This window comes from Oncorhynchus kisutch, linkage group LG15, assembly GCF_002021735.2.
Source record: "Oncorhynchus kisutch isolate 150728-3 linkage group LG15, Okis_V2, whole genome shotgun sequence".
In the NCBI taxonomy this organism is placed as follows: domain Eukaryota; kingdom Metazoa; phylum Chordata; class Actinopteri; order Salmoniformes; family Salmonidae; genus Oncorhynchus; species Oncorhynchus kisutch.
In genome coordinates, this window is record NC_034188.2 from 39062001 (window position 1) to 39077574 (window position 15574).

A 15574-nucleotide genomic window follows, 5' to 3' on the forward strand; every position below is an offset into this window, starting at 1 on the left:
CACTTCCACCTCTGTTAGGAACTGTCTGACAGAGAAAAAAACATTGAATGAGGGACATTTTAGACTGAGTAACATAACCAAAAAAGGAGTACTCCCTCTCTCAAGATACATTTAGAAAGTACATGATTACAAGGGGGTGCCAGGATTTGAACGTGAGAAATTGTCTAATAAGGGACAATTTTCCCTGAGTAACATATTGGGAAAAAAAGTCCTCTACCCTCAAACAACTCTTTGAAAAATCTTGATTTAAAGGTGGCATCAGGATTTGAACCTGGGACCTCCTGATCTGCAGTCAAATGCTCTACCACTGAGCTATACCCCCTCTGCTAAAAACTGTCTAAAGGTGGAAAAATTGTCTAATAAGGGACATTATAGCTGGATATCATCAAAAACTAATAAAGAACACTCTCTCTCTGAAAACATACCCATAAAGTATTTGATTTCAAGATGACAAAAATATTACAATCTGAGAACTATAGATCTGAAGTCTGTTGCACTTCAACCTCTGTTAGGAACTGTCTGACAGAGAATAACCATCTAATGAGGGACATTTTTGCAGAGCACACCCTCTCTCAAGAAACACTGAGAAAGTACTTGATTTCAAGATGACAGAAATATTACAATCTGAGACCTATAGATCTGAAGTCTATTGCACTTCCACCTCTGTTAGGAACTGTCTGACAGAGAAAAAAACATTGAATGAGGGACATTTTAGACTGAGTAACATAACCAAAAAAAGGAGTACTCCCTCTCTCAAGATACACTTAGAAAGTACTTGATTTCAAGGGGTTGCCAGGATTTGAACGTGAGAAATTGTCTAATAAGGGACAATTTTCACTGAGTAACATATTGGGAAAAAAAGTCCTCTACCCTCAAACAACTCTTTGAAAAAACTTGTTTTAAAGGGGGCATCACGATTTGAACCTGGGACCTCATGATCTGCAGTCAAATGCTCTACCACTGAGCTATACCCCCTCTGCTAGAAACTGTCTAAAGGCTGAAAAATGGTCTAATAAGGGACATTACAGCTGGATATCAACAGAAGCTAATCAAGAACACTCTCTCTCTGAAAACATACCCATAAAGTATTTGATTTCAAGATGACAAAAATATTACAAACTGAGACCTATAGATCTGAAGTCTATTGCACTTCAACCTCTGTTAGGAACTGTCTGACAGAGAATAACCATCTAATGAGGGACATTTTTGCAGAGCACACCCTCTCTCAAGAAACACTGAGAAAGTACTTGATTTCAAGATGACAGAAATATTACAATCTGAGACCTATAGATCTGAAGTCTATTGCACTTCCACCTCTGTTAGGAACTGTCTGACAGAGAAAAAAACATTGAATGAGGGACATTTTAGACTGAGTAACATAACCAAAAAAAGGAGTACTCCCTCTCTCAAGATACACTTAGAAAGTACTTGATTTCAAGGGGTTGCCAGGATTTGAACGTGAGAAATTGTCTAATAAGGGACAATTTTCCCTGAGTAACATATTGGGAAAAAAAGTCCTCTACCCTCAAACAACTCTTTGAAAAAACTTGTTTTAAAGGGGGCATCACGATTTGAACCTGGGACCTCATGATCTGCAGTCAAATGCTCTACCACTGAGCTATACCCCCTCTGCTAGAAACTGTCTAAAGGCTGAAAAATGGTCTAATAAGGGACATTACAGCTGGATATCAACAGAAGCTAATCAAGAACACTCTCTCTCTGAAAACATACCCATAAAGTATTTGATTTCAAGATGACAAAAATATTACAAACTGAGACCTATAGATCTGAAGTCTATTGCACTTCCACCTCTGTTAGGAACTGTCTGACAGAGAAAAAAACATTGAATGAGGGACATTTTAGACTGAGTAACATAACCAAAAAAGGAGTACTCCCTCTCTCAAGATACATTTAGAAAGTACTTGATTTCAAGGGGTTGCCAGGATTTGAACGTGAGAAATTGTCTAATAAGGGACAATTTTCCCTGAGTAACATATTGGGAAAAAAAGTCCTCTACCCTCAAACAACTCTTTGAAAAAACTTGATTTAAAGGGGGCATCAGGATTTGAACCTGGGACCTCATGATCTGCAGTCAAATGCTCTACCACTGAGCTATACCCCCTCTGCTAGAAACTGTCTAAAGGCTGAAAAATGGTCTAATAAGGGACATTACAGCTGGATATCAACAGAAGCTAATCAAGAACACTCTCTCTCTGAAAACATACCCATAAAGTATTTGATTTCAAGATGACAAAAATATTACAAACTGAGACCTATAGATCTGAAGTCTATTGCACTTCCACCTCTGTTAGAAACTGTCTGACAGAGAAAAAAACATTGAATGAGGGACATTTTAGACTGAGTAACATAACCAAAAAAGGAGTACTCCCTCTCTCAAGATACATTTAGAAAGTACTTGATTTCAAGGGGGTGCCAGGATTTGAACGTGAGAAATTGTCTAATAAGGGACAATTTTCCCTGAGTAACATATTGGGAAAAAAAGACCTCTCACCTCAAACAACTCTTTGAAAAATCTTGATTTAAAGGGGGCATCAGGATTTGAACCTGGGACCTCTTGATCTGCAGTCAAATTCTCTACCACTGAGCAATACCCCCTCTGCTAGAAACTGTCTAAAGGTGGAAAAATTATCTAATAAGGGACATTATAGCTGGATATCAACAAAAACTAATAAAGAACACTCTCTCTCTGAAAACATACCCATAAAGTATTTGATTTCAAGATGACAAAAATATTACAATCTGAGACCTATAGATCTGAAGTCTGTTGCACTTCAACCTCTGTTAGGAACTGTCTGACAGAGAATAACCATCTAATGAGGGACATTTTTGCAGAGCACACCCTCTCTCAAGAAACACTGAGAAAGTACTTGATTTCAAGGGGGCGCCAGGATTTGATCCTGAGAAATGTTCTAATAAGGGAGATTTTAGCTTGTGATCAACATATCCTAATAAAGAAAACTCTCTCTTTGAAAAAAAACAAAAAAAGTTGAAAAGTTGAAAAGTTGACAAAAAAATTACAATCTGAGACCTATTGATCTGAAGTCTATTGCACTTCCACCTCTGCTAGGAACTGTTCAACTGAGAGAAAAAGCATCTAATGAATAGAAAATAATAGCATGACCACAGAATGAGAGACTTAAAAAAAAAAATCCAGGACGTATACATTTCTCCATTAGAACGTATGATCTAACATGGTTATCTGTTTATCTTTGCATTGAGCTCAGGTAAGGATAAGGACAGTGATGAGGCATAGGCTAACTTCCAATACTCATTTTCAACCGGAAGAAAATGTGGTCCAAAGTCAGAACGCAATATAGAGAGGCTGTGGTTATACCTTATGTCAGTGTGTCATCGCAAGGCAGAAAGGGGTGTCTTTGTTGCCATAGAGAATGAACAGGGACACCTGGCAAAACAGATGAATCAGATAAGTTAACAGACTTATATATATATATATATATATACAAGAATTGATACATGTATACATTTGTGCATGTAATATACACTGCCATACATGCAGGCCCAAAGATACATCATTTTCTTGTCACAATAATAGCCTAAACAAACATATTGTTATATTTAGCAGATGTTATCGCAGGTGTAGCGAAATGCTAGTGTTCCTAGCTCCAACGGCGCAGTAGTATTTAACAACTCACAACAATACACACACATCTAAAAGTAAAAGAATGGAATTAAGAAATATATAAATGTTAGGACAAATAATGTCGGAGTGGCATTGACTAGAATACAGTAGAATACAGTATATACATACGAAATGAGTAAAACAGTATGTAAACATGATTAAATTGACCAATGTTCTATTATTAAAGTGACCAGAGATTCCATGTCTGTTTACATAGGGCAACAGCCTCTAAGGTGCAGGGTTGAGTAACTGGGTGGTAGTCGGCTAGTGACAATGACTAAGTTCAGGGAAGGGTACTGGGTGGAGGCCGGCTAGTGATGGCTGTTGAACAGACAGCTTCCCTCCTGTTCTGGAGTGAAGTGAGTTTTGGAAAAACTGAAAGTATGCATCTTAGAAATAGTTTTCATATGCAAAAATAACATGGTCACTGTAGTAGAACGTTTATTTTGATTGCCGATATCCTGCATCTTTTTAAAGTCCCATGTGAACAGGATTACTAGGGAAGTCGTTGTTCTTGCACAGCATGTAAACGTTTGAAAAAACAACAACAATTATATTAATCTGACTATCCACAATAATTGTATTACTGTGTGCAAGTAACTGTGCTCATTGATTATTTGAGGTCACAGATGGTTCATTTATGTTTATATTAGTGCTAGAAGCGTCACTACAGACACCCTGGTCCGAATCTATCACAAACGGCTGTGATTGGGAGTCCCATAGGGCTGCGCACAATTGGCCCAGCGTTGTCCGGGTTTGGCCGGTGTAGGCAGTCATTGTCAATAAGAATTTGTTCTTAACTGACTTGCCTAGTTAAATAAATGTTAAATAAAAAATAAAAATAACTAAATACCATTTTGGCTAGATTAAAAATAAAAAAAAGTTTTTCAATGTAACCTTTATTTAAGTAGGCAAGTCTGTTAAAATCAAATTATTGTTTAGATGGAGTAGGCCAACTAGTGTTGGGGACAACTGAAGCATTGTCGCTGAGCCTAACCCTAATTATATTCCTGACCTTAATCTCATTCACCTAACCTGCATCAGTATCGCCACTGGGGAACACACCCAAAATTAAACCCAGCAGCCTAATTGATTGCCTATCTTAATTAGTGTCAGCTGTTGCGGCATTATTCCTTGTTGTGGAACTGCACGTATTGTCCTTAAAACATGGCCCATCATCTGTGCAAGTTTTGAAACAGGTTATCGTCGATGGTGTCAGAAATGCTAGATGTAAACATGGTTAAACTTTTTCTCCTAATTGCTCTCATGATGTGGTCGTCTCCGGGGAATTTCTCAGAAGCAGAGAAAGTCGAACAAGGTATGTAGCCTACTCACCATATACCTATGTGCTAGTAAACAGATGCTTGAGTTGGTAAAAAAACATCAATGCATGCTGCCTTAAAATGATCATTATCTGCAGTGTGTCTTGAAGAAACTATATGGCTGGCAGCTTGAACAATCTTCCAGACAACACTCGTTTAATCCTGTTTCATATTGCTGTATGTTGCTAAAGGTTCACATTTATTTCAAAATGTTATAATAACATATGAAATGATTTTGTCAATTGGTATTACTGGACTACTTGATGCTGATAAAATGGCTCTTGACTAAATTCAGTAACATTCTTCAGATGTGCATGTTGATGAAAATGCTACAATGAACACTGAAGTAAGAAGATTACCTTTACTCGGTTCATCGAACACGACTGAAATGGCTTATGGCTTTGTTGCAAACAGTATTGCTGTGATCTTGTATGGCAGCAACTTTGTCCCTGTCAAAAAGATAGAAACTGGTGATGGTAAGCGATCCATAAAAAAAATCATAATGCATGTTTTTAAACTTCTCTCGTTTGACCATCTTGTAATATTTTAACATAAATGCATCTTCAGGGATGTTTTTCCAGTGGGTGAACTGTGCATCCATATTGGTAGTTTCGATGATTGGTGACTTGATACTCCACTCTCCCAAATTCCATCCGTTGGCAATGCTGGGAGGTGCAGCCTGGGCCACAGGTATGACTCCTACTTTCAAGCTGTACTGTAACCTTCACACAAACACCCCCCCCCCCCCCCCCCCAAACTACTGAAATGTTTCATCAATGTTTACAGGCAGTTTAACAGTTGTCCCTGTAGTAAAAGCCATTGGCCTTGGACTTGGAGTTTGTATTTGGGGATCCAGCAGTTTGCTGATGGGCTGGATAAGTTCAAGGTAAGGTTGTTTTTTTGTGTGTGTGTATATATATATATATATATATATATATATTGTTTTTGCACAGTAAGTCCTCATATTTTACACTTGAAAGGGCAATTCATATTTAGGCTCAAAAGAACCATTTCCATAGGGAATATGTTCTTAGACCAGACATTGAGTCAGAGGTAATTTAAGTATTTTTTTCAACAGGTTTGGATGGTTTGGTATTGAAGCACAGGAAGTTGCCAGACCAGTATTGAACTACTGTGGTGCTGGTTTGTGCTTGTTAAGGTAATGAGTCATGAAAGCACCTAATCCAATAACTCTGAATTATACTCTTGTCACTGGTCAATTTGTTAATTTTATATAGGTTATTTGAAACTCTCATGACAATCGCATGGCATTAACATTTTTTTTCTCCAGTGGACTCATCCTTTTCTTTGTGAGGACTAATGTTGGAGAACGTCCACATTCAGAATGCACCCCCTTACTGATTAACAGGGTAATTATGCTTGATGTTTGGAATCTAAATGCCTTTCTTCAATAGCCATGCAGTATCAGTTAGTTCAATTTAAAAAATAATCTGAGGGGCAATCATTTTGGATACATGTCAGACCGCAACAACGGTGACATGAAAGCATACCACAACACATTCCACACCAACTTCACATCAAGACCAGATTTAACACCCAAGACATTACCGCACATCAGCTAATGACTGGTTTGTCTAACGTATGCCATTCATGACACTTATTGTAACAGCTCTCTAGAAACATCAGTGAGGTGAAAAGTGTACCGATCAATTCTTCTGCCACCACTGGACAGACTTGTCACAACTGCAGAAATGTATTTTGAGTTTGCATTGAGATGACCATGGGAAACTGCTGTGCTGACTTATCGTGTACACATCTGACTTGACTGTTTTGTCTACTTAAGATTGTGAATTCTGGTGTCTATGGGCCTTCGGAGTCCTGGGTGGATGTCATGGGAGCAAAGAGAAAACGCTGTGTGTGAGTACACCCCTTAATCATTCTTGACCATTGCGTTCACAATTGAGTGGTTGGAGATGGGCTGAAGCCAATTGATTTGGGCTCTAGTTACATGTTGGGACGTGACTTACTCAACTGAACATTCATTTCCTTTTGACTTTTGGACATGGGGCTAACTCAGTAATTATCGATGCAGTCATAAACACTCTCACCACCCTTTTGACTTCTTTAGAGGCTGCTTGTTGGCTGTTGTTGCAGGCCTGTTGTATGGGGCCTCCTTTGTTCCAATCCTCTACATAAAAAGCCATGCGGCAGACCACGACAGCATCTGCTATGGAGCCAGTCTATACGGTGAGGTGCTAGGTGGCAGGATCCTAGAGACTGTAGCCAATCACGCATTAACCTCTCTGGTACAAGTAGCGTCCCACCTTGACAACAGCCAGTGAAATTGCAGGGTGCCAAATTCTAAAAAATTGAAATCCCATAATTAAAATTCCTCAAACATACAAGACTATACACCATTTTAAAGAAACTTCTTGTAAATCCAACCAGTGTCCAATTTCAAAGAGGCTTTACTGCGAAAGCACAGCATGCGATTATGTTAGGTCAGCGCCTAGTCACAGAACTATACAGTCATTTTCCAGCAAAGGAGAGGGCTCACAGAAATAGAGATAAAATTAATCACTGACCTTTGATCATCAGATTGAACTCATAGGACTTCATGTTGCACAATATATGTGTTTTGTTCAATAAAGTTCATATTTATATCCAACGCCTTAGTTTACATTGGTGCGTTCAGAAATGCATTCTCAAACAAACATCCGGTGAAAGTGCAGAGAGCCACATCAAATTACAGATATACTCATCATAAACATTGATCTAAGATACAAGTATTTAAAATACATTTAAAGAAACTTCTCCTTAATGCAAACGCTGTGTCAGATTTCAAAAAGGCTTTACGGCAAAAGCACACTTTGCAATTGTTAGGTCAGCGCCTAGCTACCAAAACATACAGCCATTTTCCAACCAAGGAGAGGTGTCAAGTCCAGAAATAGTGTTAAAATGAATCACTTACCTTTGATTTTCATCTAGTGGCACTCCCAGGTCTCCATGTTAGACAAAAGTTCATTTCTTTCGATAATGTCTCTTTCGATAATGTCTCTCTTTATATCCAGAAACCTCAAGGCACAAGGTGCGCTGTAAACACCAAGATGAAAAGTTTAAAAAAGTCCAATAAAAGTTAGTAGAAACATGTCTAATGATATTTCAAATCAATCCTCAGGTTTTTGTCATAAATACACAATATTTCAACCGGACAAAAGCTTCATCAATAGATAAGGAGAAACAAGAAAGGTGTCTTCCCGGTCATGTGCAGGACTCATGTCTGGACATTAGTACCGTCCTCTCTTTGAAAGTACCGTCCTCTCTTTGAAAGTACCGTCCTCTCTTTGAAAGTACCGTCCTCTCTTTGAAAGTACCGTCCTCTCTTTGAAAGTACCGTCCTCTCTTTGAAAGTACCGTCCTCTCTTTGAAAGTACCGTCCTCTCTTTGAAAGTACCGTCCTCTCTTTGAAAGTACCGTCCTCTCTTTGAAAGTACCGTCCTCTCTTTGAAAGTACCGTCCTCTCTTTGAAAGTACCGTCCTCTCTTTGAAAGTACCGTCCTCTCTTTGAAAGTACCGTCCTCTCTTTGAAAGTACCGTCCTCTCTTTGAAAGTACCGTCCTCTCTTTGAAAGTACCGTCCTCTCTTTGAAAGTACCGTCCTCTCTTTGAAAGTACCGTCCTCTCTTTGAAAGTACCGTCCTCTCTTTGAAAGTACCGTCCTCTCTTTGAAAGTACCGTCCTCTCTTTGAAAGTACCGTCCTCTCTTTGAAAGTACCGTCCTCTCTTTGAAAGTACCGTCCTCTCTTTGAAAGTACCGTCCTCTCTTTGAAAGTACCGTCCTCCTTTTGTTTTTCAGAGTAAACGCCTGAAACAATGCCTAAAGACTGGCCACGTGTGGTGGAAGCTATAGAGATAGTGAACTGGGTCCTAAGTCTTTCTATGGTGGAAAGGCTTTCATTTGAAATACAGCCTTTCAAAATAATAGTACCTCCTGGTTGGATTTTCCTCAGGTTTTCGCCTGCCATATCAGTACTGTTGGTAACTTTAGTTTTCTATCCAAATCTACTAATTATATGCATATCCTAGCTTCTCGGCCTGAGTAGCAGGCAGTTTAATTTGGGCACGCTTTTCATCCAAAATTCCAAATGCTGCCCCCTACACTAGTGAAGTTAAACTCAGTAGTTTGTGTAATGCTGAAGAGTGTTTAGCCTCAACCTAATGTCAACCTAATATGCCCCCCATTTCCTAGATCTTGACTATGTGTTTGCGATGTGCTGTGGAATCTACCTCACCAGCACGGTGTATTTCTCCATCTACTGTGTAGCCATGAGGAACAGACCCAGGCTGTTCTCCAGAGCCATCCTGCCAGGTGCGCTCCACTCAAATTCTAATTCTCTCCTCTGCCTGAACTGTGCCCTGAACTTCTACCCTCCCCCCTTAAAATATGGGCTTTATGCAATCGTGGGGGTTTCTATCATCATCCATGAGGGCAGATTGAGTCCAGGGCTGGCTTAGAAGTGTTTCCCAACTCCAGTCCTTGACTACCCCCAACAGCACATTTTTGTTGCCCCAGACAAATTCCTAAATCAACTTGTCAACTAATCATCAAGCCCTTGACAAATTGAATCAGGAGTTTTTGGTCCAGTGTCACAACAAATATGTACTATTGGGTGTACTTGAGGACCCATGTTGAGAAACACTTGGTTAAAGAATTGGGCCGGGAAAGATGCCATGTGTGATAACATTATTTACAAAATAGTAAGTAGGGGGTCACTAAATCTCATTCTCCTATGTTCAGGCTTTTTGTCAGGTCTGATGTGGACGTTGGCCACTTATTGCTGGTTTCTGGCTAACAACTACCTTAGTGCCGTGGTCACCTTTCCCATCGTCTGTGCAGTAAGTACACCACTGGGATGCCCCCTGACATACTTTGTGTGGACACCCCTTCAAATTAGTGTATTTGGCTGTTTCAGTGATACCAGTTGCTGACAGGTGTATAAAATTGAACGCACAGCCATGCAAACTCCATAGACAAACATTGGCAATAGACTGGCCTTAATTGCTTTGACTTTCACTGTGTAGAATGCCACCTTTGCAAAAGGTCAGTCAAATCTGAGCCCTGCTTGATCTTCCCTGGTCAACTGTAAATGCTGTCATTGTGAAGTGGAAACATCTAGTAGCAATAACAGCTCAGCCGTGAAGTGGTAAGCCACAAATAATTGGACTGCTGATGCACGTTGCGCGTAAATAGTCTCTTCAGTTGCAACACCACCGAGTTCCAAACTGCCTCTGGAAGCAATGTCGGTGCACTATTTGTTTGTCGGGGGTTTAAAGAAATGGGGTTCCATGGCCGAGCAGCCACACACAAGCCTAAGATCACCATGCGCAATGCCAAGTGTTGGCTAGAGTGGTGTAAAGCTTGCCACCCTTCACCATCTGGCAGCCTGATGTACGAATCAAGAGTTGGCGAAGGACAGGAACCGTTAACTGAGCCAGGCCTAATCGCCCAACATTAGTGACTGACCTCACAAATGCTCTTGTGGCTGAATGGAAGCAAGTCCTCATAGCAATGTTCCAACATCTAGTGGAAACCCTTCCCAGAAGAGGGGACCAGCTCATATTAATGCCTATGATTTTGGAGTGAATGTTCGACGAGCAGGTTACATACTTTAGGTCATGGAGTGTGTTTTTGCTAAATGACTCATAGGCACAAGTTATGTGCTATACAAACTGTCTGTGTATAGGTTATGAAATTGAGATTTGGTGATGTCTTTTTAACAGAAATCAGTTTGCGCCATTGTCAGTTTCTTGAGAATGTGCTACCGTTCCCGGTAATGCTAAATGGAGAGGACCTGACAATGGTGCGTTTGTAAACATGAAGGTGTAAGTGATCCAATTTCAATTAACAGAATTCCTCTTTCTAGGGTAATTGTCTAGTTGCAGCTCTGTGGGGATGTCTGGTTTTCAAAGAAGTCAAAGTAAGTGTCCCGAGTGAGCAAATTTAGCTGATTTATTAGTCTAAGAAACTGCCTCAGCTACTGGGAACAAGAGACACTTGGCAATTGCTGAAATTGAAGTATGAACTCAGCCATTTATGTAATTTTGTGGACGGATAAAATAAAGTTCCACGTTAATTTTCTAAATTAAGTTTTTGCCCTAGATTTTCCAAATGTAATACAAACCTTGCTGTGCTGATTTTGAAGTAGCTGGTCATCCCATCCCTTTTTGACCCCAGCTGAGTGTAATTTAGGTCTGATTAGCTTGCCCAATGTCATATATTTACATCCTGTTGCTCTTATGCATGCCCCCCCTTATTCCGCTCACATTATGGTTAGCCTGTGCCAACCCAATTTGACAGTGTGACATGCCATCAGATATTTGCTGTATTGACTAATGCTCGTCTTGTTTCAGGGCTTGGTAAACTGTTCAATCTTCATAGTAGCCTCCTGTGTTGTCCTGACTGGATCAATTTTGACAGCCTTCTCCAATGTGTAACAGAATCAATATACCCCCTAGATGGCAGCATTTATACAGGAATGGCTATCCTAAAGGAGTCCTGAGGTGATGTCTTCTGAATGTTGCCAATGGGAAGCTAATGGACAGATCTGATTCACGATCCCCTATTCTGTCTGAGACAATCATATCTGTTCTGGACAATACATTCCTATCTAAATGTTCTCTAATGTTACACCCTCCTGAACAGGGCCCTGGATGGTGAAGTGTGTTTGTCTCCGATAGTCCTTCAGTTTAGTCTGTACATCTAATGGAGGACTTTATCACCTGGTTAATGAGGGTTCAGCTGTTGCTGGGACTTATGTTGTCACGTATTCAATAGTTTGACGAATTCAAGGGCATTTTGAATGTTAAGCGGGACTATGTATAATTAATTTAACATGTTCATACTCTACTGAAAATATTTATGGTGTTGTCTGTGGCATTTTACTATGTATGTGAGTTAAAGTCATAATCTTTATAAGATCTTAATGTTAATCTTTATATGGGACATGCTTGAATAAAATGGCTTACACTCACAAGTTTGAGCAATGAACTTTGAAGGGAACCTGTTGGGGAAAACAGGAACCCTAAATAGTGTGCTAATCTACAGCATAAATTGAGGCAAACTGCTGCCTTTCAGTCTTCATGGTTTTAGCTGAAAATCAAATGGAGGATGTGTACCTCTCTTCCCAGATTACCTATACTGAACAAAAATACAGAACCTATGGAAAGTACTCAGACCGCCTGACTTTTTCCACAGTTTTGTTACGTTACAGCGTTATTCTAAAATTGATTAAAATAAATTCCTCAGCAATCTACACACAACCCCATAATGAAAGCCAAAAGTTTCTCCAAATTTAGCGACTGTATTAACAGAAACCTTAATTACGTAAGTATTCAGACCTTCTGCTATGAGACTTGAATTTGAGCTCAGGTGCATCCTGTTTCCATTGCTCATCCTTGATGTTTCTACGGCATGATTGGAGTCCACCTGGGGTATATTTAATTGATTGGACATGATTTGGAAAGGCACAGCTAAGGTCCCACAATTGACAGTGAATATCAGAGCAAAAACCAAGCCATGAAGTCAAAGGAATTGTGTCGAGGTACAGATCTGGGGAAGGATAGAAAAAAATGTCTGCCGCATTGAATGTCCCTGGTCAGAGAGCTGACCAATAATCTGGTTCCTCTGTGGAGATGGTTGAAACTTCCAGAAAGACAACTGTCTCTGCAGTACCAATCAGGCCTTTATGGTAGATTGGCCAGACGAAGCCACTCAGTAAAAAGCACATGACACCCCGCTTGGATTTTGTCAAAAGACACCGACCATGAGAAACCAGATTCTCTGATCTGATGAAACCAAGATTGAACTCTGACCTGAATGCCAAGCGTCACATCTGGAGGAAACCTGGCACCATCCCTACGGTGAAGTGTGGGGGCAGCATCAAGCTGTGGGGATGTTTATCAGCATCAGGGCCTGGGTGACTGATCAGGTGTGAGGCAAAGATGATTGAGGTGAAGTACAGAGATCCTTGATGAAAACCTGCTCAGGGCCTCAGACTGGGACGAAGGTTTTACATTCCAACAGGACAATGTCCCTAAGCACAAGGCAAGACCATGCAGGAGTAGCTCAGCCCAGGTCTCTGTCCTTGAGTGGGCTAGACTTGAACCCAATCAAACATGTATAGAGGAACCTGAAAATCGATGTGCAGCAACGCTCTACATCCAACCTGACAGCTTGAGAGGATCTGCAGAGAAGAATGGGAGAAACTCCCCAAATACAGGTGTTCCAAGGTTGTAGCGTCATACCAAAGAATACTTGTTGCTGTAATCACTGCCAAAATGTGCTTTAAAGTACTGAGTAAATGGTTTGAATACTTATAGTTTGATATTTCCGGTTATTATTTGCAAAGTTTCTAAAAACCTTTTTTTGCTTTGTCATTATGAGGTATTGTATGTAAATTAAAGGAAACAAATATTTAAGAATAAGGCTGTAATGTAACAATGTGGAAAAAGTCAAGGGGTCTGAATAATTTACAAAGGCACTGTAAATGTGAAGTGTTGGTCCCATGAGCTGAAATAAAAGATTCTAGAAATGTTCCATACGCGCACAAAACTTTATCTTTCAAATTTGGGGCACACATTTGTTTACATCCCTGTTAGTGAGCATCTCTCCTTTGCCAAGATAATCCGTCCACCTGACAGGTGTGACAAATCAAGGAGCTGATTAAACGGCATGATCATAACACAGGTGCACCTTGTGTGGGGACAATAAACAGCCACTAAAATCTGACTGCAGGAATTTTTCCTGTTGCCAGATAACTGAATGATAATTTCTCTACCATAAGCCACCTTTCACCACATTTTAGAGAATTTAGCAGTATGTCCAACCGGCCTCACAACTGCAGACCACATGTAACCACACCAGCCCAAGACCTCCACATCTGACTTCTTCACCTGCGGGATTGTCTGAGACCAGCCACCCGGACAGCTGATGAAACGGGAGTATTTCTATCTGTAATAAAGCACTTTTTTTGGGGGGGACGGACTAATTCTGATTCGCTGGGCCTGGCTCCCATGTGGCTGGGCCAATGCACTACTGGGCATGATTAGGGCCTAATTCATTCATTTCAATTGACTGATTTGCTTATATGAACTAACTCAAATCATTAAATGTTGTGTGTAGGGTTGCACATTCAGAGGTGGAAACTTTCCATGGGAATTAATGGAAATATATGCAAATGAATATTAAGAATTTAAATATAGATGGTTTTTTGCATTGGATATATTAACCATATCATATGGAGACAAACAAATATTTTACCTAATCAGCAGTAGACATAATTGCAAATAGAATTCCAATCGAAATCAAAAAACTATTTAGTTACGAATTGAACTTTAATTAAATTAGTTGATTCTTCACATGAGATTATTTCACGGAACAACAAAAGGGAATATTGAATGATCCCCAATGATCCATCACATCTCCAAGAAAATGTTTTCAACATCTGTAAAATGATAGTCTAGAAACTAAAGCTTTGGTTGTCTTCCTCTCAGGCTTCCATGTCTTCTCCCTGGACCTCCTCAATGTCCACCCCTTGAACATCAGACGCTGAGGCCTCATCTTCACTGTCACTTCCCAACCTTCTTGAGGATGGCTCGTTGTCAGGCTCAAAAAGCCTCAAATTTGCACAGATGGCCACCAATTTTTCAAGCCTTGTATTGGTCAGCCTGTTGTGCACTTTGGTGTGTGTGTTCCCAAACAAGGACAAGTTGCGCTCAGAGGCAGTTGATGTTGGTGGGATGGAGAGTGATGGAGGCAACAGGGGAATGAGCCTCAGATCCACAAAGTCCCTTCCACCAGGTGGCTGATGAGATATGTTGGCACGACTGCCATATTGCATCTCCATCCCAAAGTCCTTGCTTGGAAATGTACTTTGCCAGACTGCCTAGAACCTTGCACTCTTCCAGGCCAAGGTGGCGAGACACGGTAGTGATGAGACCATAGGCCTTATTGATCTGTGCACCGGAAAGGATGTTCTTGTCAGAATACTTGGGGTCCAACTTGTACATTGCAGCATGTATGGGCTTCAGGCAGAAGTCTTCATGCTTTTTGATGTATTTCAGAACTGCAGTTTCCTCTGCTTGGAGCAACAGGTAAGTGGGCAGGGCAGTACGGATTTCTTTTCTAACATCTGCAAGCAGAGTCTGAACATCAGACAGGATGTCATTGTCTCCCTCAATCCGTGTAATGGCTACTGCTATAGGTTTCAGGCTGCTTACCACTCTCTCCCAAAATACATAATCCAGGAGGATCCTCTTGATGTGGCTGTTCATATCGACAGACTGTGATATGGCCATTTCTTGGAGAGACTCCTTCCCCTCCAGGAGACTGACAAACATGATGACAACACCACCCATATGGGTGTTGCTGGGCAGCTTTATTCTTCTCACTTTGCTTGGGGAGGTAGATTGCTGCTCTAACTTGATGAACCTTCACATACCTAACCAATTCCTTGGCTCTCTTGTAGAGTGTATCCATTGTTTTCAGTGCCATGATGTCCTTGAGGAGCAGATTCAATGCATGAGCAGCACAGCCAATGGGTGTGATGTGAGGGTAGGACTCCTCCACTTTA

At 40.5% G+C, this 15574-nt stretch overlaps 1 protein-coding gene across 2 annotated transcripts; it reads left to right on the forward strand.

Annotated features, from left to right (window-relative positions):
• The first annotated feature begins 4789 nt into the window (after positions 1-4789).
• On the forward strand, positions 4790-11977 carry LOC109906029 (transmembrane protein 144). 2 transcript variants are annotated; one of them, XM_020503672.2, is made up of 12 exons: positions 4791-4979; positions 5292-5459; positions 5551-5673; positions 5770-5869; positions 6062-6142; positions 6275-6353; positions 6788-6861; positions 7073-7191; positions 9193-9312; positions 9742-9839; positions 10868-10921; positions 11355-11977. In XM_020503672.2, the coding sequence occupies exons 1-12, from the start codon at positions 4871-4873 to the stop codon at positions 11436-11438; spliced, it is 1209 nt and encodes a 402-aa protein (XP_020359261.1). In that variant the 5' UTR covers positions 4791-4870; the 3' UTR covers positions 11439-11977. The 2 variants fall into 2 exon arrangements, with proteins under 2 accessions (XP_031646096.1, XP_020359261.1); XM_031790236.1 differs by lacking the exon at positions 10868-10921 and having other exon boundaries at positions 4790-4979; positions 9742-9837; positions 11352-11977.
• Positions 11978-15574: the final 3597 nt, after the last annotated feature.

Excerpts from the sequence above, each read along its gene's own strand:
- LOC109906029 (XM_031790236.1), top strand. The coding sequence starts at position 4,871 with ATGGTGTCAGAAATGCTAGATGTAAACATGGTTAAACTTTTTCTCCTA. Across the intron at positions 6,862-7,072 it reads GCAAAGAGAAAACGCTGTGT|AGGCTGCTTGTTGGCTGTTG; the intron begins GTGAGTACACCC and ends TGACTTCTTTAG. Across the intron at positions 9,838-11,351 it reads CACCTTTCCCATCGTCTGTG|CAGGGCTTGGTAAACTGTTC; the intron begins CAGTAAGTACAC and ends CTCGTCTTGTTT.